The sequence below is a fragment of the Dendropsophus ebraccatus genome, chromosome 6 (genome assembly GCF_027789765.1).
Source record: "Dendropsophus ebraccatus isolate aDenEbr1 chromosome 6, aDenEbr1.pat, whole genome shotgun sequence".
Classification (NCBI taxonomy): Eukaryota; Metazoa; Chordata; class Amphibia; order Anura; family Hylidae; genus Dendropsophus; species Dendropsophus ebraccatus.
In genome coordinates this window covers 27,915,153-27,942,051 of record NC_091459.1, presented here as the reverse complement: position 1 = coordinate 27,942,051, position 26,899 = coordinate 27,915,153, and the positions used below count along the sequence as shown (strand labels likewise).

Here is a 26,899-nt window from a genome sequence, read left to right as displayed (position 1 = left end):
ATTTATAGTTCTGAGCTGACACCAGAGATATTAGACTCTTATTCCAAACTCCTCCATTAACATGCACAGTAAATTTACTGTTTAGTTTAACAGGCAAATAAAGAAGGGCTTGATATATACTCTTGTGGCACTGCCTAGCTGGCAGGGAACAAACAACTTGACGAATTCAAATCCAACCCACTCATTCCTTTTTTTCATTGAGAATGACATTAAATTCAATGCTGATCCGGCTGACTCTACCCACAAAGATCTGACCAGCTTTGCAGGGAAACTATCAGCAGGTTCAGACATGTGAACCTGCTCTTATGTTGGTATAGGGCTATTTATGCCAATTGTAATGGTAACTTTAATTTGCTGATGCACTGCGTAATTTTTTTACATAAAGCTATAAACAGTTGTATGCAAATGAGATGGTTTGGAGCACTGTGAGGGCTCCCCGAACTCCAAGTGCACCGGTCCATCTGCCTAGTAACTCATGCCTTGTAATAAATATCTATTTTGTTGTCCTGATGTGACGTAATATTCATTATGAATCAGATGGGCAGGTGGACCGGTGCACTTGGGGGCCTGGGAACGCACCCAGTGCTCCAAACCATCTCATTTGCATATAACAGTTTATAACTTTATCTGAAAAAACGATGCAGCACATCAGCAAACTAATGGAACCATTACAATCTGCATAATTAGCCCTATACCAACATAAGAGCAGGTTCACACGTGTAAACCTGCTGATGCAGGTAAGGGGTCATTCAAAAAAAAAATTTAAACTGATTCACAGCTCCGAGGACTGGTCTGCAGAATACTGTTTGGGCACAGACAGTATATTCAGGATGTGTGAATGGCCTCTTATTTCATGAAAAATATTGAGGGCGATGTCACTGTAAAAATGCTACTTTAGCTATCAGCATCATGTTATGGAGCAGTAGGAACTGAGCAGATTGATATATATCTTTATGGGAAAAGATTCAGTATAACTTGTCATTTGATTGAAATCGCTGATGTTGTCATGCTAAAGAGTCCAGTCCATTGAGTGACACCGCCCACTGGACTCCTTATCACAGAATGAGCAAGGATTACAATCAAGTAATACTGAATCTTTTCCCACAAAGATATATATCAATCTACTCAGCTCTTCCTGCTCTATAACATGATGCTGATAGATTAGACAGCATTGTCTTGGTGACAGGTTCCCTTTAAGGTCAGTGTCACATATGCCAGTCTTACCTGTTAGTGACTAAGCCAATTTGATGCTGCAGATAGTAATGTAACTCAATAATTAAATGTAGCATCAAATTAACCATAGCACACAATAGATTAAAAAAAAAAAAGGAAGAAAAAGCCCTAATGTAATGTTGTATAGATGTTCCTCTTAAATAATAAATTACCTTTCCATTACACATAGGGCAAGCTTCTTTCTAATAGGTATACTGTTCCCTATGGAGTTCTCTATTTAAGTACTTACCCACAGCTTTAGTATATTCTTCAGTGTGATTGAGGGCATCCGAACCAATGAAAAAATAGGGATGAATTCCAGGAACTTCAAAGGTCACATTACCAAAATCTGTTGAACCTAGAAACACAATGATATGCAAAAATGAAAAAGGGATCGGTTTTACCCTATAGCTTAAAGCTCCTTTTAACTCCCAACTTTCTGGATAGTCAGAGAGGGACAGTTAAAGGAGAAGTCTATCACGATCTCCGGGGTGTACACGTCGTGACCCGGCAGATGGACTGGCCACTCAGCCAGTCAGTGACTGGGACGGGACGCTGCTCCAGTCACTGATTGGCTGAGTGGCCAGTCCATCAGCCGGGACAGGGTTGTGACATCATCACAACTCGGGGGGGGGGGAATGACTTCCGGCGGGGGTCCCAAGGCCGGTCTATCCGTTCACCGCAGGCAGAGGGAGAGGTAAGTGCCTACTCATTATCAAATTACCCCCTGCCCCAGACTTCTCCTTTAAGGTGGCCATACACCTTCAATAACTGACGGCCGAATGATCGTCCGGCCATCAGTTATCTCTCCTGTCCTCCTCATACACAGGGACATTTAACATGGCCGAGCGTTCCTATGTTCTCTATGAGGAGGGCAGCTCTGGCGTCAGCACCATTTTTCTCTTAGAACAAAGGGGTCGGGCAGTGGTTTGTCTTCATGCCGCACCCCTATCTCCACCAACATTATCTCTCGGTGGACGGTCAGGAGAGCCCCATACACCTTATACTGACTCTCTAATGCCGATGTAAGGTTCAGCTGACAAATGTATAAGGTGTATGGGGACCTTTATGGTTAACTTGTTAAATATCTGGGGTTTTTTTTATTTTGTACTAGTGATTACACATTAGTAAGTCATTTGAATATAGAGGCATATTACACCAAACGATAAAATATTCAAACAGGAACCAGAAAAACACTTTCTAGGACAACAATATAGTAACTTTACAAAGGTATTCATCAGATTAAAAAAAGGGGAAATCTAGAGATTTGCCAGAGAGGACTGTCTCTCCACTACGGGGGCCATGCTGTTTCAGCTGCACCACTGCAAAGTTACACGTTTACGTCACCGCATGGCCTCAGGCTAAAGATCTTTTTTTTTTCTTTTACTGCGTAGGTCAGTGAAGTCTGCTTTCCTTTCCTATACAAAGGAATTTACAAAAAAAAAAAAAGCAAAAAAACACATGTACTGCTTGGTACAGAGAAGTCAATGGGCAACAAATACCACTGTATGTCTATGCAGAGGGCTATATGGTATCTTCTTCTATCAGGTATACATTAGGGAACACTACCGACCAATACTTCTGATGGAAAAAAAAAATGATACGTAATCAGAGCCTTAGGGTGTATTACCGCAGAGAGATTTATCTGACAGATTATTGAAGCCAAAGCCAGGAACAGACTATAAACAGGGAACAGGTCTAAAGGAAAGACTGAGATTTCTGCTCTTTTCAAATCCATTCCTGGCTTTGGCTTCAATAATCTGTCAGATAAATCTGTCTGTGTAAACACACCATTCCAATTTTCTCAAGAAATAATGTGACTGCAGCAACGTTCCATGTATTAACCTGTATAGTAAAATGTTATTTTGTCGCACCACAATATAATGGTTACACCTCGCCTTTCATTTGAAGCACCCTTTAAGTGACAGGGTTCTTTATATCACCTTAATACTGTATAAAAATAAACTAAAACATACTAGATTCCCCGTGAATTATTTAAAAATAGTCACTCAAACTTTACCTGACAGGGCGTTTAACACCAGGTCATCGGTAGTAAATTGCATCCCCAGCTGTTTGCCATTCTCGGTGTATGCCTTTGCAAGTGTTTTATTAGGAAGAACATTGTGATAATCATGACTTAAAGAGCATAACTCCACCTGGAAGAGATGGATTTCCATTAGAAGCAGGAAGTAAAAAACGGAAGTGTTAAAACTGTGTTAGTTTTCAGTTGAAGACATAGGGGGACATGAATCAAGCGGCGTATTTTATTTTTTCGGCGGAAAGTGACGATTTGCGAATATTTTATTTGCAAAACGGCCATTTGCGAATAAAATATTCGTAAACAGCACTTTCCGCCGGGTACGCCAGGAGGGCGGGGAGGAAGTAAGGAGGGAGCGGAACGGGGGGCGCGGACTCAGAGTCCGCGCAATTCATCTTTAGATTTGCCAAAAAATATGCAGGAAACCTACTCCAGCTCTCCGCTACCGTAGGTTTCCTGCCGTGCGCACCAGATTTATGTAGAGGCAATCCGCCTCTACATAAATCTCTGTAGTGCCGGAGTTCCGGGGCCATTTTTAAGTTCGGCACAGAAAACGTCGGATTTAATAAATGTCCCCCATAGATTTTATTGACTTAAATGTATAGAAAAAGTGTCATTTTACTTCCTATAAAGTCACTACACTATGGGGGAGATTTATCAAACATGGTGTAAAGTGAAATTGGCTCAGTTGCCCCTAGCAACCAATCAGATTCCACCTTTCATTCCTCACAGACTTTTTCAAAAATGAAAGCTGGAATCTGATTGGTTGCTAGGGGCAACTGAGCCCGTTTCACTTTACACCATGTTTGATAAATCGCCCTCCCCCCAATATAATTACAGAACGACACAACCTTAAAGTGTCACTGCTATTATAACTTTCAAAGTCTAAATCAATAGTTGTTGTTATTTGCCATTAAATGAAGGCCATCCACTTCTGGTTTTGGTTGCAAAATACTGAGCAAAAACACTGTGTGTGAACATAGCCCAAGGGCTCGTTCACACTACGGAATTGGTGCCGAAATCCCACTCGGAACCCCCACCTATGGACTCTGCGCCGAATCCCATCTATCTCTTTCAATGGGAGGGCTCCCATTAAAATAGGTGTGGGTGTGGGTTCCGATTGGAATTTCGGCGCCAATTCCGTAGTGAGTATTTTGCTGCATATGTTCCCACTTTCTCTGCTACAAGTTGACGTGAGAAGGTCCAATAGACAAGAATCCTGTAGATTTTTTTTACCTTTACCCCTACTGTAAATACAAAGCCTTGAAGCTAAGCACTACAGATTTGCGCAATGCAAGTTTGCTCAAGACCGATCTTTCAGCATCTGAATACCAGTAGCTGAAGAAGTTGGATGCAGCCCTAGGGAGTCCAGGAAAACATGGATATATTGTGCTCATCTCTACTAAGCACTTAAATGAGAATACCTTTCAATGTCATATTCTTGTACGAATTCTTGGTATTATCGCACCAAACTCGCACAAAAGTAGCTGCGTTTTTTGTGGTGTTAAACTCGCATGTGAAAATCATGTGAAAATTAAAATATCGCACTAAACACGCAGCGAGAATACACATGCATTGACTTGATAGCAATCAGTATCACTGCGGATTTATGTGTGAGAAACTCGCAGCGATATGGTACGTGTGAAGGCACCCTAAGTAGTATGTAATACAATGAACGATTCACTTACGTCGACAACTTATCCCACAAGATGACTTACCTTACATGCAGTTGCTAGTGCTGCAGCATTAAAGCAAGCTCCGGCCTTTTCCTGAAGTTCAGCGAGTTCTCGGCGTGATGGAGCTCGCAAATAAAATTCCAGTTCAGTGTATGATGGAATGATGTTAGGTTTTACACCACCATTTTTTATTACTCCTGAAAGACAAAAATATCCACAGCTGAAGCCCAAGACCAATCTAATGGCGGAAGAAACCAAAAAAACAAGCGCTAACAGATTCCACTGATTATTTTGGAGTTAAAATAACAAATTTTGGACTATATTTCTACTCTGGTCCCCTACAGCAACTCCTTTTATCCCATATTGAGCAATGAGATGACTTGCCTAGTGAAAACACATGATTCCCTTAGTTTTCACCGTAGCCAGTGAATGATTTGTACATGGTGCATAAACAGACATAAGGAGTGACTGGAGAGGCACAAGGCCAGGAGCTGGAGCACAGCCTATCATTACTTTCATGCTGCCTGAACATCAAGTCATCAGGGCCTTTCTTGATGGTTTCTGCCTACGTCACCGGCCATGGCTGATAGAAGCCACAAGGAACGTCCCAATGACTCTTGGTTTGGGCAGCATGAAATGGATGACAGCTTCCCTTTAAGATAAAAATATTTCAGTTTGTCAGTTGGTAACTGTGAGCCCAGTTACAAATTTTTTTTAACTTTAAAAGAGAAGTCGGGTGAAAATTTTAATGAAAGTATTGCCCCCCAAAAGGTATACAAATCACCAATTTACACTTATTATGGAAAAGCTTATAAAGTGCTTTTTTTCCTGCACTTACTACTGCATCAAGGCTTCACTTCCTGGATAACATGGTGATGTCACTTCCTGGATAAAATGGTGATGTCACTTCCTGGATAACATGGTGATTTCACTTCCTGAATAAAATGGTGATGTCACAACCAGACTCCCAGAGCTGTGCTGGCTGTGGCTGCTGGAGAGAATGATGGCAGGGGGACACTGAGGGACACAGGACACTTAGCATCCCTCTGCCATCAGTCGGGTCGTGACATCACCATTTTATCTAGGAAGTGACAACACCATTTTATCCAGGAAGTGACATCACCATTTTATCCAGGAAGTGACATCACCATGTTATCCAGGAAGTGACATCACCATGTTATCCAGGAAGTGAAGCCTTGATACAGTAGTAAGTGCAGGGAAAAAAACACTTTATATGTATTTTCCATAATAAGTGTATATTGGTGATTTGTATAACTTTTTTTTTGGGGGGGGGGGGGGGGGCAATATAAAAAAGTTTCGCCAGACTTCTCCTTTAAACACCTTTAAGTGTCTGAAACTCCTGTATTCTATTATGTAGGTTATGAGCAAATCATGGAAGCAATCTACTTCAAAGCATCTTTAGGGTGCCTTCACACCTACCGTATCGCAGTAGAAAATCCGATTTAACTAAATGAATGAACACAGCATTAAATCCGCACTTACAAATCTGCTGCGGATCCGCAGCGGATTTGACAGTGCGTATTTAATGCTGTGTTCATTCATTTAGTTAAATTTGCTGCGGATTTGCTGCGGATCCGCAGCGGATTTTCTACTGCGATACGGTAGGTGTGAAGGCATCCTTAAAGTAAAATACATTCCAGCAGCCCAATAGCCCACATGCCTACTGCATCTGTATTACAGATGTTTGAACTGACCAGAACAGGTAACTACACGTTTTCAATTTCAGACTTGTAAGTATACTGACAACATGATATAAGTGTCACTGGCTACACAAGGAGCCTTCAAAAGTGAAGCCACATGTGAAGCAAATACCATGGGTCACAAATACCATTAAAATTGATATGATAATTCATCAGAGGAGTCCTGCTGTGCAAACCTTTTCATCTCCATCCTAGAACAGGCTTTATGAGGTATAAGTGGGGACCAAGTAGTCATATGCATTAGCAGCAATGATAGAATGCATATGGCTAGGTTTAGTGTAGGCAATGTGTTTTCAGAACAAGACTCCTCATTGAAGCTGTGCAGAATTAGGGAGTAGGAGTACGTTTATTGTAAATGTACAACTTTAAAAGTTTATTCTGTCAGCAGTTTTAAGTCAAAATTGCTGACAGTCCTATACAGTCGCTGAGAAGGGGAGTGGAACAATACCCAGTGTTGCGGTCATGAAACATGCATGACTGTGAAAAATGTTTGAACTATTTTATACTGACAGGTTCTCTGTTCCCTTCTCTAGGCAATAAACAACAGATTACGTGGTCTCCTAACTGGACATTAGTGCTGTCAATGAAAGCTGGGAGGAGGGTCTGGGGAAACTCAGCGGAGGAAGCCCTGTTGTAATGAATGGAGAGCTACTTCAGCCTTACCCCTGCCAGACCCTAAGTGTCCTATTACATGGAGCGATTTTTAACGATTAACGATAAACGATCGCAAACAAGATTGTATATCGTTAGCCTGAAATTGTTCACCAAATTACACAGAACAATAGTCGTTAGTTACAATCGTTATTGCGATCGTTATTACGATCGTTTATGCCTTCTGATCCCAGCGAAACAATGGACAATGTGCTATTACACTGAACGATTAGTGAACAAATGTGGAACTTGAGCGAACGAATGTGGAATTACAGCAAACGACTAGCGAACGATTAACGATAATTTTAGGTTCAGATCTAAATCAATGATCAATGACATACGAACGATTTTTCGATCGTTGCCTGCAATTACACAGAACGATTATTGTTTAAATTAGAACGATTTAACGATTTTTCACACGATTTTTCACGCGTCCCGTGTAATAGGGCCCTAACACGCAACCTGAACTCCTACAGAATCTAAGGTTCTTGCCTTTGTTTTTTACCACAGCTCATCTTACAGACAGAAGGACCTACCTGTGAGGGCCACAGCTAACATCAGTTGGGTCTTGGAAGTAAAAGCCAAAGCCAAGTATCCAGGGGGTAATTGCAGAAGTCTGAATTTAGAAGGCAGGCAGTATAGCCAGGGAATCAGGCGAGTGTTAGTGTACTATAACACAGGCCGATGAAGGCCCGATCAATAAATGAGCACCAATCTGCTAGATCAGCGCTTATTTACTCAGCCTATTACACAGCCCGATAATTGTTTAGCAAGGGCTGCACGGACATCCTTAGGGATGACCGTGCAGCCCTTGCCCAGAGTGTCCACTCTCCCAGTTTTCTCCTGTGCTCTGCTTGCTTCCCGGTCCTGAGGCTGCAGCTTCAGAGCGGTCTCTGCTACGGCCAGTGCTTGGATGAGCAGCCTGTCAGCTCAGAGAAGCTGCAGTGTACGGAGCGTGGGCAGGTAATGTTCTACCTGCTTGTTCAATCGTCAGCCGCGCATCGACATTACACGTAGCAATGCGCGCCCGGCGATTTTAGGTAGTTTCATTGGCTGATCATTGTCTCTACAGTCAAATAGGATAAAAGCTGCGGGCACTCACTGGTCTGTTTTGCTATTCCGTTATTGTTGCTCAATAGAGATGAGCGAACCGGGTTCCGGTTCAAGTCCAACCAAACCCGAACGATCGGCATTTGATTAGCTGGGGCTGCTGAAGTTGGATAAAGCTCTAAGGTTGTCTGGAAAACATGGATACAGCCAACGACTATATCCATGTTTTCCACATAACCTTAGGGCTTTATCCAACTTCAGCAGCCACCGCTAATCAAATGCGAAAGTTCGGGTTCGGATGGACTCGAGCATGCTCCAGGTTCTCTTATCTCTATTGCTCAATTAAAACTTCAAGTTGATACATGTGTCCAGGACGTCAGACGCCACTTCTTATATATACAACACACATATGACGGCCATTTCACGCACATGCGCGCTTCATCAGATCTGATGAAGCGCGCATGTGCGCGAAATGGCCGTCATATGTGTGTTGTATATGTAAGAAGTTGCGTCTGAAGTCCTGGACACATGTATCAACATGAAGTTTTAATTGAGCAACAATAAAGGAATACCGCAACAGACTGGTGAGTGCCCGCAGCTTTCATCCTATTTGACTGTATAAACTATGTTCTATTGAGGAGGAGCACCCTGGTGAGGTCTGCTTGCTAGTCCTCACCTGAGTGCCGTACCTAGATGGACACGTGGAAGTAGTGCCGGTGATCTTTTCTAAAGATTGTGTGATCATTGTCTCTATAACAGGGAGCGATAATCGGCCAAATCTGAGTGTGTGTGTATAGGGCCTTTAGTGTCCCAGCACTCTGGTCAGCTCCACTGCCAGCGGGGCTGGTGGCAATGATAACCCCATGACACAGGGGTCACAGCACTGGACAGAAATGGTGCAATGGACGGGGGCCTGGCAAGATAAGTATATTACATCTCTGCACCCAATTAAGATTTAATACCTCCTAGGCACTTCCCATGATGCCTGATGAGTAAACATTTTCCGCAGTCTAACAAGTTGCATAACCGCGAGCATTGTTACCTTCCCCTCTCCGACTTCTCTCTAAAACTCAAAACAGCTGTGATAGTTAAAAACTGCTGACAGATTTCCTTTCGATAAGAATAGAATGATGGAACACATACTGCGTGGAGGCCCACTCTCTGCAGAATGACATACAGCAATAGAAAGTTATCAGTACGTTTCTCACCATGAACTCTCCAGGAAGGTTTCATTTGCTGTCTTAAGACAGAGATATTGTTGTATGCAAGAATAGCAGCATCTAAAGCATTAATTCCTTCCCATGGGTATGCAGCAGCATGAGAAGCTTTTCCATAATATTTCACAGTCACACTAGGAAAAAAAAGCCAGTTCTTACCGATTATTTCTCTCTTCCGTGAATCTGACCAGCACACAACTTAAAAAGCATAAAAATACAAAGATACTGCCTTTAGAATGGTGGTTATGTGTGGAGACCTGACACCATGAAAACGCTGTTAAATCTACCGACATCGTGTTATAGAGAAGGAGGAGTTTAGCAGATTGATATACAGTTTGTTTAGAAACCACTAAGCGCGTGTTCTCACTACGGAATCGGCGCTGAAATTCCGCTCGGAATCCACGCCCGGAGACTCTGCTTTCTGCAGACTCTTTCAATGGGAGGCCTCACACGCCTCTCCTCTCAATGAACTGACATGTCAATTGTTTGAATGGAGAGGCGCACAAGCCCTCACATTGAAAGAGATAGCAGGCGGAATTTGACGCAGATTCCGTGGGCGGGGATTCCGTGCAGAATTTCGGCGCCAATTCCGTAGTGAGAAGGGGCCCTTAGCATAACTTAAGGAAATACATACAAAGATGACTGTATATCACTGAGTAGGACCACCCACTGGACTCCTAAACCCAGAACTAGCCAGATAGATAAGAATAAAATACAAGCTATACTGAATTTTTCGCCATAAAACTAAATATTAAGCATCCTCTTCGTGCTCTATAACACAGCTGGCAGATCAGACTGGACACTTAACATGACAGGTTCCATTTAGGAATGATGGGGGAGATTTATCAAGCATTCTTACAGTAGGAATGTTCCTTCTTGCCTATAGCAACCAATCACAGCTCAGCTTTCATCTCATCAGAGCTCACTAATAAATGAAAGCTGAGCTGTGATTGGTTGCTATGGGCAACAACCATGTCTGCTTTATCTCCCTTTAATTGCTCTTGTACTATGATCAGTAGTAATTACACTTGCATTTTTGTTCCACCAATAACTTATCTTTCTGACACACAAGGATCAACGATCACTACAGGGTCATGTGACGCACAACTGGAAATAAGAGACAACAGAGGCCCCAAAACCTAAGCTTCCTCTATTCCTTTGTTTTCTATTTGAGGCCCTATGCACATTTTTGTGTCGCCTTTTAGTGTTAGGAAATACTGAAAAACAAAAAAAACAACAAAAAAAAAAAAACATCAGGAAGTCTTTTAGAAGGCTTCTGGAAACCATCAGTATTTTCTGACTGTAAAAACTGAAGATAAAAAAAAAGAAAGCCATACTAACCTCTGCGTCTCTCCTCTGGCGTCTTCCTTCTGCTCTGTGTCACTTTTGTGCCGCAACACTGCGGGGGAAACATCGGCTTTATGTGGCCGGAGGTATAATACTGCCTATGGCTACAAGAGGGATTGACAGGGCAGGGAGCCAAGGGTTCCTCACCATGTCAAAAACAGCGGCACATTTAACTGTATGTGCTCCCTATTAGGAACACATACAGTTAAAGGGTCAGGTACAGCACCTGGGGGAACTTGACTGGGTGCTGATGCTGGCCCAGGCTGATAAGAAATTCTGGACGCTCCCATTATCTTCTATGCGGCATCTGAGCTGGAAAATAGGACCTGTTCTCAGGGCCGCCATCAGGAATTTCGGGGCCCCATACAACCAAAGTGTCTGGGCCCCCCACATTAATAAAAAAAAAATTGTGTGTTCGACCCACGCCTTGCTGGGAGGTATAATTTGGTTCCGATCAATTCTAGAGAACTGGCTCATATACCCCATTTTCCCCAGTGGCTTAAAATGTAACCTCTGTTATACAGTTATAAAATTGTAGAAACTAAATGTGAACAAGGTGCAATTTAAATGTCACCATACAGACACTTACTTGTATAGCTGCCTCTTGTGCTCTGTATGCAGTGCGTTATATTCACCCTTGCAACGTACAATTTATAGCGTGTCTACAAGCCCAGCGGGGCTCATTATGATGGAGACTAAAACTTATACAAGAGTGGGGTAGGGGTTCCCCTGTATTCAGAATGCTGTTGAGTACTAGGCAATGCCCCGTTTGGGGTTATTGAATTTCGAGGGTCTGGGGGGCTGTTTGATTTGTATATGTTCACCAATAATAATGCCCCCATAGGTGCCCCCATACACTAATAATGCCCCCAGAGGTGCCCCCATATACTAATAATGCCCCCAGAGGTGCCCCCATACACTAATAATGCCCCCAGAGGTGCCCTCAATGAGATAATAATGCCCCCAGAGGTGCCCCCATGAGCTAATAATGCCCCCAGAGGTGCCCCCATATACTAATAATGCCCCCAGAGGTGCCCCCATATACTAATAATGCCCCCAGAGGTGCCCCCATATACTAATAATGCCCCCAGAGGTGCCCCCGATGAACTAATAATGCCCCCAGAGGTGCCCCCACATACTAATAATGCCCCCAGAGGTGCCCCCATATACTAATAATGCCCCCAGAGGTGCCCCCAAGAACTAATAATGCCCCCAGAGGTGCCCCCATATACTAAAAATGCCCCCGGAGGTGCCCCCATATACTAATAATGCCCCCGGAGGTGCCCCCATGAACTAATAATGCCCCCAGAGGTGCCCCCATATACTAATAATGCCCCCAGAGGTGCCCCCATACACTAATAATGCCCCCAGAGGTGCCCCCATACACTAATAATGCCCCCAGAGGTGCCCCCATACACTAATAATGCCCCCAGAGGTGCCCCCATACACTAATAATGCCCCCAGAGGTGCCCCCATACACTAATAATGCCCCCAGAGGTGCCCCCATACACTAATAATGCCCCCAGAGGTGCCCCCATATACTAATAATGCCCCCAGAGGTGCCCTCATATACTAATAATGCCCCCAGAGGTGCCCCCATATACTAATAATGCCCCCAGAGGTGCCCCCATGAACTAATAATGCCCCCAGAGGTGCCCCCATATACTAATAATGCCCCCAGAGGTGCCCCCCATGAACTAATAATGCCCCCAGAGGTGCCCCCATATGCTAATAATGCCCCCAGAGGTGCCCCCATATACTAATAATGCCCCCAGAGGTGCCCCCATACACTAATAATGCCCCCAGAGGTGCCCCCCATGAACTAATAATGCCCCCAGAGGTGCCCCTAAAAAAACAAACATCCTACTCACCTAATCCGCGCTGTGCAGGCAGCAGCTCTTCCTCCTCTTCGGGCTCCATCTTGCGAGCCGCAGGGACGGGACTTCCGGCAGGCGTGATGACGTCACATGATCACGCCTGCCGGAGAGGTCACGTCCCGGCCTCCCATAGGCTGCTGGTATGAAGTGCCGGCAGCCAGGCCTGTATTTAGAGTTTATGCTGCCCTAGGCACTTTGCACGCTGAGGCGCCCCCCCCTCCATTACTGTACATGCATGGTATATACCCTGGCACTTGGGTGTCGCTCTGCTTGATGCCCGCTGTTCTCATCAAACAAATGTGATGGAGGAAGGAAGGAGGCCGGGGACGTCTTAGTTTGGAGGCCGCTTCTGTCCAGTGTCGGACTGGGGGACCTGGGGCCCACCAATATAGAACCAGTGAGACACGACATGCTGACCCGCTCTTTTCCTGAATTCATCTGTATTTGTGACAAATCCCTACATTTATACAGCTCTCAGGGTATGCTGGGAGTTGTAGTCTCTGAGAGGACAACCCTGTAATAAATCACTGTGTGCAGAGGCTCCTGGTGGCTGCAATCTGTGGGTGACATCAGCCCTGAAGGTCCAGCAATACATCTGTCTACACTGTACTACAACTTTCAGCATACTCTGAGGGCTGCAGACTGTCAGTACATGCTGGGAGTTGTAGTGCCTGCAGCTGTTGTAGTTGGGTCCTATACACTGGATGCTTTGTGGCATATAAGAATACAAAGATCTGTGGGGGCTCAGTGCAGGGAAGTGACCCCAGAACATCACTAATAGGGAATAGAACAAAACATCTCCCCCTATCCCTATTAGTGATGTTCTGGGGTCACGTCCCTGCACTGAGCCCCCACAGATCTATGTATTCTTATATGCTACAAAGCATCCAGTGTATAATGCACCTAGGACCCAACTACAACAGCTGCAGGCACTACAACTCCCAGCATTTACTGACAGTCTGCAGCCCTCAGCATATGCTGGGAGTTGTAGTGCCTGCGGCTGTTGTAGTTGGGTCCTAGTTTAAAAGTTTGCGCTAGTGTACTGTAGTGACCGCGGGGCTGTGTCAGTACACTACCGCAAACAATACACTGACCCATTTAGACCCCAATGGTACACAGGCTCTGCACACTATAGAAGTGATTACAGTGCAGTTACTAATGACTCACAGGTGACGTCTTCTCCGATTGCCGTCGCTTCTTGCTTTCTTCTCCATCTGGCGCAGCAATCAAGAAGACTTCTCCGACCACAACTAGTCTGCAAGCAGGCAGCTGGGGGTGACTGGGGAAGGGAGGCAGCTGGGGGTGGCAGGGGAAGCCGCTGGGGTGAAGGGGAGAAGCTGGGGTGACAGGGGGAAGGAGAGCAGCTGGGGTGATGGGGAGGGGGAGCAGCTAGGGGTGGCAGGGGGAGAATCTGGGGAGGCAGAGGGAGCAGCTGGGGGCAGGGGGAGTAGATGGGGGCAGGAGGAGGAGCAGATGGGGGGCAGGGGGAGCAGCTGGGGTGAGAGGGGCAGGGGTAGTAGATGGGGGCAGGGGGAGCAGCTGGGGTGAAAGGGGCAGGGGGAGCAGCTGGGGGGGCAGAGGGAGCAATGTGGGGGACAGGCGGAGGAGCAGATGGGGCAGGGGGAGAAGATGGGGGGCAGGAGGAGCAGCTGAGGGGCAGGGAGAGCAGCTGGGGGTGCTGGTGGAGAGGCTAGGGGGTGCAGGAGGAGAGGCTGGGGGTGCTGACAGAGAGGCTGGGGGGGTGCTGACAGAGAGGCTGGGGGGTGCTGTTAGAGAGGCTGGGGGGGTGCTGACGGAAAGGCTGGGGGAGAGGCTGGGGGTGCAGGAGGGTAGGCTAGGGGGAGAGGTTGTGGGGTGCAGGAGGAGAGGCTTTGGGGTGCAGGAGGAGAGGCTGTGGGGTGCAGGAGGAGAGGCTGTGGGGTGCAGGAGGAGAGGCTGGAGGAGAGGCTGGGGGTGCAGGAGGAGAGGCTGTGGGGTGCAGGAGGAGAGGCTGGAGGAGAGGCTGGGGGTGCAGGAGAAGAGGCTGGGGGAGAGGCTGGGGGGTGCAGGAGAAGAGGCTGTGGGAGAGGCTCTGGGGTGCAGGAGGAGAGGCTGAGGGGTGCAGGAGAAGAGGCTGGGTGAGGCTGTGGGGTGCAGGAGGAGAGGCTGGGGGGTGCAGGAGAAGAGGCTGGGGGAGAGGCTGTGGGGTGCAGGAGGAGAGGCTGGGGGTGCAGGAGGAGAGGCTGGGGGGTGCAGGAGGAGAGGCTGGGGGAGAGGCTGGGGGGTGCAGGAGGAGAGGCTGGGGGTTGCAGGAGGAGAGGCTGGGGGGTGCAGGAGGAGAGGCTGGGGGAGAGGCTGGGGGGTGCAGGAGGAGAGGCTGGGGGTTGCAGGAGGAGAGGCTGGGGGTGCAGGAGGAGAGGCTGGGGGGTGCAGGAGGAGAGGCTGGAGGGGGTACAGGAGGAGAAGCTGGAGGGGGGGTACAGGAGGAGAGGCTGGAGGGGGTACGGGAGGAGAGGCTGGAGGGGGGGTACAGGAGGAGAGGCTGGAAGGGGGGTGCAGGAGGAGAGGCTGGAAGGGGGGTGCAGGAGGAGAGGCTGGAGGGGGGGGTACAGGAGGAGAGGCTGGGGGAAGAGGGAGCGGCCGGGGGAGCAGAGGCAGGTGAGGCAGGCTTGGCAGGTCCCCCCTTCCCATGCAGCTTTGGTCCGGTGAGCTTCCGGCACACGCTGCCTCTATCACTGGCCGGAAGCTCATAGCTGCAGCCCCGCGGTCCAGGAACTTCTCTCCTGCTCGGCGCGATGACGTCACGTGCGCCGCTGCCGAGCAGGAGAGAAGGATCGCAGGGCTGCAGCTGTGAGCTTCCGGCCAGTGATAGAGGCAGCGTGTGCCGGAAGCTCACCTGACCGAAGCGGCACAACCCCTCCCCCCAGGTGGCAAGGGGGGCCGTGCGGGCCCCCCTAGCGTAGCGGTCGGGGGGGGCGGCGGCCGCCGGGCCCCCCTCCATGTCTCTTAGCGTCCGGGCCCCATACGGCAGTACCGGTTGTACTGCCCTATCGGCGGCCCTGCCTGTTCTATATTTTATGGAACAGGTACCCTTCAGAAAAATAACTTATTATCAGGAAATCAGGATAAATTTTCCTGATGTGTACATGGGGCCTAGAATGGCCTCTTAGTTGTATTCTGATCCGATCCGATTTTCTGAAACTGTCTCCAAAATGTTGGGGCACAAAACTATGATGGTCCTGCAGTAAAACAATCTGTGAACACCGTGTTTTTTTCTATGTACCAGGAGCCCCTAAAACAGACATTATAAGTTAAGTATAGAGTAATATTTAACAGCTGTTGTTAGGGGTTTCCGATAAGTAGATACAAATGTGAACATAAAAAAATGTCAGTTTAGTTTTTAGTATCTTGGTCCTTATTAAAGGACAAGTGCCATGAAAAACTTTTTCTCAGTAATTGAAGCACATTACAAAGTTATATAACTCTGTAATATGCTTCAATCACCTATCTGCCTCCCTTCCCTGTCTTTTCCCCCCTCCACCCCCCCCCCCCCACCAGGAAGTGTAAGAAACTCACAGATACCTAATTACTGTCGTCACCAAGCTCTTCTCTCGGCTTCTTCTTGTGACGATGAGTCATCAGCAGGAGGGCTGCTCTAGCTCCTGTTACACCAGCCTCCCCCTCCCCTGCCTTGTCAGGTGACTCAGCTTGCTCAGCTCCGATTGGCTGAACAACTGCAAGCCATCTGAGTCTATGTCACTTGCTTATCTTCTCTCCGACTGACTCCCAGCACCCTAGGCAGCCCCCTCCCCTCATACTTTCTCCTGCTGCCGAGTGGACTCAGTGAGTGAAGGAGTCATGTCACTAGGGAAGATAAGCAAGTGACATGGACTCAGATGGCTTGCAGTTGTTCAGCCAATCGGAGCTGAGCAAGCTGAGTCACCTGACAAGGCAGGGGAGGGGGAGGCTGGTATAACAGGAGCTAGAGCAGCCCTCCTGCTGATGACTCATCGTCACAAGAAGAGGCCGAGAGAAGAGCTTGGTGACGACAGTAATTAGGTATCTGTGAGTTTCTTACACTTTCTGCTGCAGGGTGGAGGGGGGGAAAGACAGGGAAGGGAGGCAGATAGGTGATTGAAGCATATTACACAGTTATATAACTTTGTAATGTGCTTCAATTACTGGGAAAAAGTTTTGCATGGCACTTGTCCTTTAAGGCTATTATATTTACCCATATCCAGGAGTGGATCCAACACTATAAAAGAAAGATTTGCACCTTTGACTGTGTTTTGGATCCACTCCTGGTTTTGTCTAAAATACTGACCATAATACTACATGTGAACCCAGCCCTAGAAATCCAGTGCAACCAAAGGGCTTTAAAGCGAAAAATGTTGTAATGTTTCTTACCATAGTAACACTGTAAGTATTATGTTATCACTCACTACTGTGTTACTCACTCATGTACGGCAACATCTGGAAGATAAGCTACATCATCTTGGGCAGGATGGGCCATAAACACAACATCCATATCTTCAAAAGCTCCAGCCTTGATAAGATCAACTTTGCCTCCACCCTCTTCTTCTGCCGGTGTTCCTAAAACTGTGATCTAGAAATGACAAAAAAAAAATGTCATTTTCAAATCCAAATTGGTAATAGTTATAAAAGAGATAATAAATATAAAAAAGAAAGTAACCACGTGACTAAATTCTTCAGGAAGGAGAACATGGAATTTGTGTTACTGGTCAGGTTTTTGTTGTGGTTTTTGAAAAATGAATGAAACCATTTAAAGGGTTTGTTCAGGTTGTCAAGTTGCTGCTGGTGCATATAAAACAACAAACATCCTATCCTTACCTCTCTGGGCTCCCTCTGTGTCGCCTGTGTGCCACACTGACTGCGGAGCCTCCACTTCCAAGATGAACTGGTCACAGGAGTGACCACCTGCTCAGCCAATCACTGACTTAGATGGGGCAGCCCCGCGGCCAGTGATTGGCTGAGCAGGCTGTCAAGCTTGTCTTGGAAGTGGAGGCTTTGCGGTCAGTGGGGAACACCAGGCGACACCAGAAGAGGACATTGAGGGAGCGACGAGAGGTAAGCATTTGTTGTTTATTGTTCATTATGCACCAGCAACATTATATTAAAAAGGCAAATCACTGAACAAACCCTTTAAGAGGAACCAGTTGCCAGGATAGCGCTTCATAAACCACTAGCTGTGCTCAGTAGATGTTGTAGTAACGTTTCCTACCATATCTTCTTTGCATTATGTGAGAAAGGCAGATGCAGGAAAACGTATTTTATTCCAGTGTGGGGTATACAAATCCCCAATATGCAGGCATTTAGCCAAAGACCGGGCTGTGACTAGTAACGGCTCCCTGCATGTCACCATGCTCCGAGGAGGAAACAGGCAAAGAGGCGTCTTTGTCCTGGCAGCATGTGAAGTTGCTTCTTTGTCTGTCAATCACCCCCACATAGCACAATCGCAGGGAAAGAGTCGTGACTAGTCTTGGCCCGGTCTCCGCCAAGATGCTTACATAGCAAAACACGTTTTCCCTGCATCTACTGTTTTCACTTAATGCAACGAAGATATGGTAAAAAACGTTATTAGAAAACATCTATTGGGCAAAACTAGTGTTTTCTTAAAGGGAATGTACCTGCACATATACTGGTAAAAATAATTTCATACTCACCAATTTTCTGGCAAGTCTGAATAGGAGGTGGGAAACTAAAAAAAAAAAAAAAGTTGCTTCCTTCCTTCCTTCCCTGCTGACTCCAGAAGTGCCGTTTATCTGGAGATGGACCTCCCTATTCTGTAGCTATGGCTGGTTTTTATTATATGTAGATATGCATGTTTGGTGCACTGGAGGCGGGCTTAGTGCCTCCATTGCAGCTCTATCTCCTCCCATTGATGAGTAGATAAAAAAATCCTGCCACTCACCAATTGAAGCTAAGCTTGTTTATTTATGTGCAAAACATAATAAAGTACAGGAGGATGCTTTTTGACATATAGCCTTCATCAGCTTCGGAGCTGATGAAGGCTACATGCCGAAACACATCCTACTGTACTTTTTTATGTTTTGCACATAAACAAGCATAACTTCAATAGGTGAGTGCCAGGATTTTCTTATCTACTACGTCTGGGACACCATCCCGCCATGAGTACCACCACCACAGAAGTGCCGTCTCCTCTACGATACAAAATCCTCCCATTGACGATGCTCCTCACATAAACAGAATAAGGCACGTCATCAATGGGAGGACCAAACAGTGCACCACCTGGGATTTATCCCCTTTATTTTATAATAGTGGAGCACATGGATATCTCCTCATCATGTCAGTGGAATCACAGCTATGTATGTTTAAGGAAAAGAATTGTATGAATTATATTTTTTATAGTTAATCGTGGCCAGGTGCACATATATGTTGGTGCCATTCTGGTCCTGCACTCCTTGCTAATTGGCCAATCTCTGGCTGTAGAGGTGACCCGCCTCAGCCAGTGATTGGCTGGGGACAGAGAGCAGGAATTACCAAGCTACCTCCCACCCTAAGCTTTTTTACTATAAAAATAAGTATACAGACAACTCCTTTAAAAGGGTAGTGTGGCGCTAAAAAATTATTCACAGAATAACACACATTACAATGTATGTATGTTATGTCTGTGAATCGCCCCCTTCCCCGTGTCCCACCACCCCCACCCGTGTACCCGGAAGTGTGTGGTGCATTATACATTACCTGATTCGTGTCGAGGGCCGTCCGTCATTTTGTGCCAAACGTCATCTTCAGACGGACGGCCGAATCCCTGCCGCCCGTCCCCCCTCCGCCGCGTCACAACTGTGCTCAGCCGCGATTGGCTGAGCACAGTTATGCTCAGCCAATCGCGGCTGAGCATCCGATGACGCTGCAGAGGGCGGCCGGCATCGGAACAGACGGAGCTGTTCGCCGGCCGGCCGAAGAAGACGTCACTGACTGAAGATCGGAGACGGGTGTCAGCATGTGACAGGTGAGTATATCGCACCACACTTCCGGGTACACGGGTGGGGGTGGTGGGACACGGGGAAGGGGGCCATTCACAGACATAACATACATTACAAAGTTGTATAACTTTGTAATGTGTGTTATTCTGTGAATAATTCTTTACCGCCGCACTACCCCTTTAATCATTTTTTTATTTCCCCTTCTCGTCTTATTGGTATAAATTGGTGAGAAGCTCGGGTAACTTGACCCAAGGGCAAAGAGAATAAAATCTGACATGGTACTGTGACTTATGTCAGTTTAGAGAGAAGAGGGCCTCACTAGTGAGAGGCCCCTTGTTGGTGGTGGGGCGCAGCTAGGGAGACACATTGCACAGAGATAAATACAGTGCATAGTCATTTGGCAGCTGCTAAATCTGGTTTAGCAAAAAAAAAAAAAAAAGTCTACTTGTGTTTTTTTTTCCAACGTTCTTAGGACCTTCGTAGATCTCGGTAGAAGCCTTGTTGTAAAGAAGCTATAGCCTTTCTCTGGCTATAGATGAAAACACATCATCAGGTTGTAGTTGCGCTGACATAATGACTAATGAAGCCGGACGTAATGCAGTTATGCTGCGTTTACACGGAGCGATTATCGTTCGAATTTTCGCAATAACGATCGCATTTGAGCGATAATTCCGTGTAAATGCAGCAAACGATCAAGCGACGAGCGAGAAATCGTTCATTGCGATCTTTCAACGTGTTCTCAAATCGTCGTTCGTCGCCCGCTAAAAATTCGCAGGTCGCTTCGTGTAAACAGTCTTTCAAAGATTCACCTTATGTGAAAGATGGGCTTAAGCGATCTTAAAAACGATCGCAATAACGATTTTTCTTACGAATTTTCTAACGATTTATTTGTCTAAACGCTGATCGTTATTAAAAACAAATCGTTGCTTCAAAATCGTTAAATAATCGATTGGGCGAATTATCGCTTCGTGTAAACGCAGCATTACAATCTGCAATGCAACTGCTGCGCAACCTGATCAATTGGTAACAACGGGGGACGTAGATTACCCCACCTCCAATTACCCCGCCGGATTCACTACGCACGCTGGCCTGACCTGCACCTGCACCACGGCGGGTGCAGAAATCTACACCTGCCCCTGAGCAGGTGTAGACTTCTGCCCTGATTTACCTCTGCGAGCAGATGTAAATCATGGTAAATCATGCCCCCCCCATCTAGGGATATGGCAGAGAGAAGCTGTGAATCTGTGTCTTCTCCCTGGCATACGTCAGTGGTGCAGCTTTCATTAATGTCCCTAATGCTGCGTTTACACGAAACGATAATTGGCCCGACCGTACGATTAACCATGTCGGAGTAACGTTTTTTTTTCATAACAATCAGCGTTTAGACGGTACGATACATCGTACAGAAATTCGTTTTGCGATCGCTTAAGCCTATCTCACACATTGGTTAAATCGGCGAACGACTGTTTAGAAAGAACGATCTGCGAATTTTTTGCGAACGACGATTTTAGAACATGTTGTAAGATCAAAATGAACGATTTCTCGTTCTTCGTTTGATCGTTCGCTGCGTTTACACGTACGATTATCGTTCGAATTCGATCGTTATTGCGCGAATTCGCACGATAATCGTTCCGTGTAAACGCAGCCTTAGAAAGTTCTCATGTCCCCTCTGGTGGTGCTGGTATGAGAGGAGGGGGCAGCAATGCACAAAGTTGCACAATAAAGTGATTTTATATGGCCCATCTTTCTGTTACTTGATACCCTCTATGACATATCCGTATACATGCGGGTAAGACTGCCTGCAGCCTCCTTGTAATTTATGGCTGTTTTGCTGTGAGCTTGAACTGACAGCATGACGGATATCAATCTGCCACAGGGTACTTTGCGCAGTACTTTGAACCAGTACTCGCTAGCTTTTGCACACAGTTGTCTCTAAACTTAACAACATTTTTTTAAAGCATATTTTCTGGCATTTTTGTGTTTTGGGCAAAATGCAGTTTTTGGCCATGTTCACACATGTCCAAGCAGCGGCCGTTCTGTGACACGGCCATGTCACAGAACGTCCGCTGTCTGAAATGTTTAACCCGGCTGGTACTGAAATATCGGTCAGGCGAGCATCACTTCTTTTTAATTGGAATCCGGGCACATTACGGTGTCCCTGCACTCCAATTAGCCATAGCAGACAATGTAAAGTACGGCCGGAGCCGCACTTTACATTGTCTGCACAGTCTATTTAATGCAGCCATTGTTCAATGAATAGCGGCCACACAAAATAGACATGTGTACAGTGTGTATACACTCCGGCCAGGATTCCATAGAAGTTAATGTGATTCCTGCAACAATGTTTAATCAAAAAATAAAAAGGGGGAGATTTATCAAACTGGTGTAAAGTGAAACTGGCTCAGTTGCCCCTAGCAACCAATCAGATTCCACCTTTCATTTTTCAAAGAGTCTGTGAGGAATGAAAAGTGGAATCTGATTGGTTGCTAGGGGCAACTAAGACAATTCTACTTTACACCAGTTTGATAAATCTCCCCCATAGTGTGAATGAGGCCCTTTTTTAAGGCTATGTTCACACAACATCAAAATACACCAGTATTTGGGGCAAAATACGGCAGTATTTGGATAAATACTGCCTGAAATTATGATCATGTTCTCTATTTCAGGCCATATTTATCCAAATACGGACGTATTTTGCCCTTATTTTCACGCTCTGTGAACAAAGCCTAAGGCCATGTGCAGACGCTGTATTAGACCGGCTGTTCCGTGACCCGGCCGGTCTCTGAAAAGATCCGCATCTGTGCGCGCCCGCATCAGAACTCCCCACAGCACACTATAGAGCTTGCGGCCACAGCCGCTCGCTCCACAGTGCACACTGACAGGGTTTTCTGCGGCTGCTATTCACTGAATAGCAGCCGCAGAAAACTGACATGTCAGTTGTTTGCGGCGCCGCTAGTTTATGATGTGTATACGCTCCGGCCGGGATCCCATAGGCAGCAAAGGCACGTATATTTTTGTAATAATCATGGCCGTTATACAACGGCCGTGATTTTTTGAAAATGTACATTGCGTGAACATAGCCTAAAGCTGCCACTGCAGTTTTTGTGCCAAAGCCAGAAGTGGATTCATATGGTAGGGAAAATATAAAGGGAGAACTTGTACTGTGTTTTTGTGCTAAAACGGCCGTAAACCGGTCATGACAAATGTAAAATTAAACTGACAGATTGAACTGACTAAATTAAAGGCAAATTTAATTCTAAGGGATACACAAGGCAATGGTAAGCAGCGAGCCCCCCGTACCTGGACCTGCCGCGGTGGTCGCACACCCTCCAGGGCTCCTCGCAGTCCCAGCGCAGCCGCTGCCCCGACCTCAGCGATCAGGTTGTGCCCGCAGGCGTGCCCGATCCCGGGCAGGGCATCGTACTCGCACAGGAAGCCGACATGCAGGCGAGGACAGTCGGCAGGCTCGGAGCTCCAGCTCGCCCTGAACGCCGTGTCCAGATGGAAGTGTGTGTGCACGTCCCATGCCCGGCTGGAGAAGAAGCTGCTGAGGAGGCGGTGAGCCGTGCGCTCCTGATAGGCCAGCTCGGGGGTCTGCCATATGCCCTGGCTGAGGGCGTGCAGCTGCCCCGACTCCCGCTCTATCACCTCGCCCGCCCGCTGCTTGCACTGCTGTACAGGGGACATGTCAGTGTCCGGCGCGCTCTTCTCCCTCTCTGACGTGCTCTTCTCCCTCTCCGGCCCCATCTCACATATGTTATACTGTACAGCCGGGGGCGCACACACTTATCTACAGCTACAGCCAACCTGGGAGCTGGCACAGTGCCAGGGCATGGAGGCTCTCCGCACTGCTGCACCCTGCTGGGAACTGTAGTCAATCCCGACATTACTGTCCCTGACATGTCCATCCCAGGGACTACATTTCCCAGAGTCACCTGGGGGCCTGTTTATCTGTCATCCTCCAGGGACCATTCTGGGAATAGAGGTGTCGTAACTGCTATATATATATATATATATATATATATATATATATATATATATATATATACATATACATATATATATGGGCTGCCTCCAGGCTATTACATGGCATTTTATTTATTTATTGTGCAGTTGTAGCAGGTGCATCTACAAAGTACTAAACTAATGAATGAGTGTATATACATCACACAGAGAGGCTGTGTTCACACAAAGTTAAAAATTGAGAAAAGGCGGCCGATTTTGATATTTAAAATACGGACGTTTTACCCGCGGATGTCAAAATAATGAACAAGATCATTATTTTCGGACGTCATTTTAGGCTAGGTTCACACTGCGTTTTTGCAATCCGTTTTTTTTCACCCGGTTTTTTTTTATTTTTTTGCAAAAAACGGATGCATTTGTGTGCATCCGTTTTTCCATTGACTTCCATTGTAAAAAAACAATCCGTTTTTTTTTTTTTGACGGACACAAAAACGTAGCCAATACGTAGGAGACAGCACTTCTTGTGAAAAAACGTGATTTTTTTATTCACATCAGACGCGACGTTTCGGCTGGTACTTCAGCCTTTCTCAAGCGTGGGAAAGGCTTGAGAAAGGCTGAAGTACCAGCCGAAACGTCACGTCTGATGTGAATAAAAAAATCACGTTTTTTCACAAGAAGTGCTGTCTCCTACGTTTACTATTGGATTGAAGCCAAACGGAAGGGTCCTGTGCGGTGAGACGTGCACTCCATCGAAATATTATTTTTTTCCATTTTTTCCAGTGCTGTCCCAGTTTGATTTTTTTATACAAAAACGTAGCCGACACTACTTTATTGTCCGTCAAAAAAACGGAGCTGTTTGCAAAAACGGATGGGAAAAAAAACGGATTGCAAAAACGCAGTGTGAACCTAGCCTTAAACTAAGCTGAAAAAAACGTTGTGTGAACCTAGCCAGACTACAGTACATCCATGAATTCACACTGAAAGGCTTTGTTCCCACAACATTTTTTCTTGTCCGTTTATAATTTATTTAAATGACGTCCGTTATTTTGAGGATTGGCCGTCTGTCAGTCCAATAACAGCTTCTGGTACATTATTCTAGTCCATTGAGTTTAATAGTAAAAACAGAGAACGGACGGTGAAAAAAGAAAAACTGTGAGAAAACAGCAAAAAAAAAACGTCCGCTGTTTGCAAAAGACGTCCAAAAATAATTGACATTTTCATTATTTTGACGTCCGGGCAGACAACGTCCGTCATTTTATACACTGTGTGCATTAGACGTCCGTCATTCGGCTATGTTCACACGTCTTTTCAGCTCCGTTTGAAATTATGTCCGCTAAGATAACGGACGTTATTTTGCAGCTTGGCCTCCCCTTAGTGCAATGACTGGTGTTTATACATTATTCTAGTTTGGGGTTAGTAATTGGCCTTTGGATGCGGCTTAATCAAAAAGTCCATTGAATTTAATAGTAAAAACGGAGAAAGAACGGTGACAAAAGAAAAACTGTGTGTGAGGAGCTAAAAAAAACGTCCGCTGTTTGCAAAAGACGTCCGAAAATAATGATCATGTTCATTTTGACACCCGCGGCAAAAACGTCTGTTATTCAATACACTGTGTGCATTGGACGTCTGTCTTCCTATTGACTTCAATGCATTGCCACTGCTGTCAGTTAAATCTCAGTAAAAATGGACGTTTTTTTTTTTATTTGAAAACCGGCCGCCTTTTTAAATTTTTTGACGTTGTGTGAACATTGCCAAAGGCTGTGTTCCCACAATGTTTTTTCTTGTCCGTTTATAATGTTCTAAATAACGTCTGTTATTTTGAGTCCAAAATGACGTCCGTTATTTTGAGGATTGTCCGTCTGTCAGTGCAAAAACAGCTGCTGGTACATTATTCTAGTCTATTGCGTTTAATAGTAAAAACAGAGAAAGGACCGTGAAAAAAGAAAAGCTGTGAATGAACTACAAAAAATAACGTCCGCTGTTTGCAAAAGACGTCCGAAAATAATTGACATGATCATTATTTTGATGTCCGGGCAGACAACGTCCGTCATTTTACACACTGTGTGCATTAGATATCCGTCATTCTATTGACTTCAATGCATTGCATTGGTAAATCGCAGCAATAACGGACATCTTTTTTAATAGAAAAAACAGAAGCCTTTTCTGTTTTTTTTTTACGTTGTGTGAATATAGCCAAATACTGAGCTCAAGCATCTCTTCCTAGAACCCTGCGGCCTTTGGCTACTGGCCAGTCAGTGCTGTCATACTGAGCACAGAGCCATCCAAATGGTAACACAATTCCAGGAGAAATAACTGAGGAATGGCCGAACACAGATCTAGGGAAGAGGCGACAGCATTAGGCCCTGTGCACATACTTGATATAAATGTGTTGCACCTTTTAGCATTCAGCAATTTTAGCATTTTGTAACACAACAAATTTGGATTTCTTTTAGTTTTTCCAACAAACTTCTTTTTCCCCATAAACAAGTCTATATGAGGGCTTGTTTTTTGTAGGACAAGTTGTACAATGTAATGGTGCCATTTTGTGGTTCATAAACCTTCTGAATACATTTAATTTATTGATGATTTACTCATCATTTGGACAGCATCGCAAGAGGAACTGCTCACCTTCCACAGCAACTTTAATAATTTCCATCCCACCATCAAACTCCCACTCAGCTACTCCAAATCCAAAATCCATTTCCTGGACACAACTATATCTATAGAGAACAACACCATACAAACATCAATCTACAAGAAACCTACAGGCCACCCAGCATACTTAGAATGGAACAGCTTTCATCCAAACCACACAAAAAAGTCCATCATCTATAGCCAAGCCCTCAGATACATTAGGATTTGTTCTGATGATAAAGATAGAGAACACCACCTATCATCTTTAAGAGAGACATTCCTAAAACAAGGCTACCATCCAATAACCATTGATGAACAGATCCACAGAGCCAAAAGAATTCCAAGACAAAGCCTCCTGGAATATAAGCAGAAGGAGGAGAACAGCCGGGTGCCATTGGTGGTCACCTATAACCCTCATATGAAGATCCTAAAAAAGATTGCTGCTGAACTACAACCAATATTCCAGAGGGACAACAGACTGAAAGAGATTTTCCCAGAATTACCACTTATTTCATTCAAACAACCCCCGAATTTAAGAAACCTCCTTGTAAAAAGCGCTCTGACAT

The 26,899-nt window shown here is 45.7% G+C and overlaps 1 protein-coding gene across 1 annotated transcript in view; it reads right to left on the bottom strand.

Annotated features, from left to right (window-relative positions):
- Positions 1–23,581, bottom strand: part of PM20D2 (peptidase M20 domain containing 2) — a 28,042-nt gene extending 4,461 nt beyond the window's left edge. Inside the window, exons 1-6 of the mRNA XM_069973563.1 lie at positions 23,037–23,581; positions 17,226–17,374; positions 9,557–9,699; positions 4,969–5,123; positions 3,233–3,368; positions 1,463–1,570 (exon numbers count right to left, since the gene is read on the bottom strand). Of these exons, the coding sequence (XP_069829664.1) occupies positions 1,463–1,570; positions 3,233–3,368; positions 4,969–5,123; positions 9,557–9,699; positions 17,226–17,374; positions 23,037–23,483 (1,138 nt within the window). The 5' untranslated portion in view covers positions 23,484–23,581. The remainder of the gene's footprint in view (positions 1–1,462; positions 1,571–3,232; positions 3,369–4,968; positions 5,124–9,556; positions 9,700–17,225; positions 17,375–23,036) is intronic.
- Positions 23,582–26,899: the final 3,318 nt, after the last annotated feature.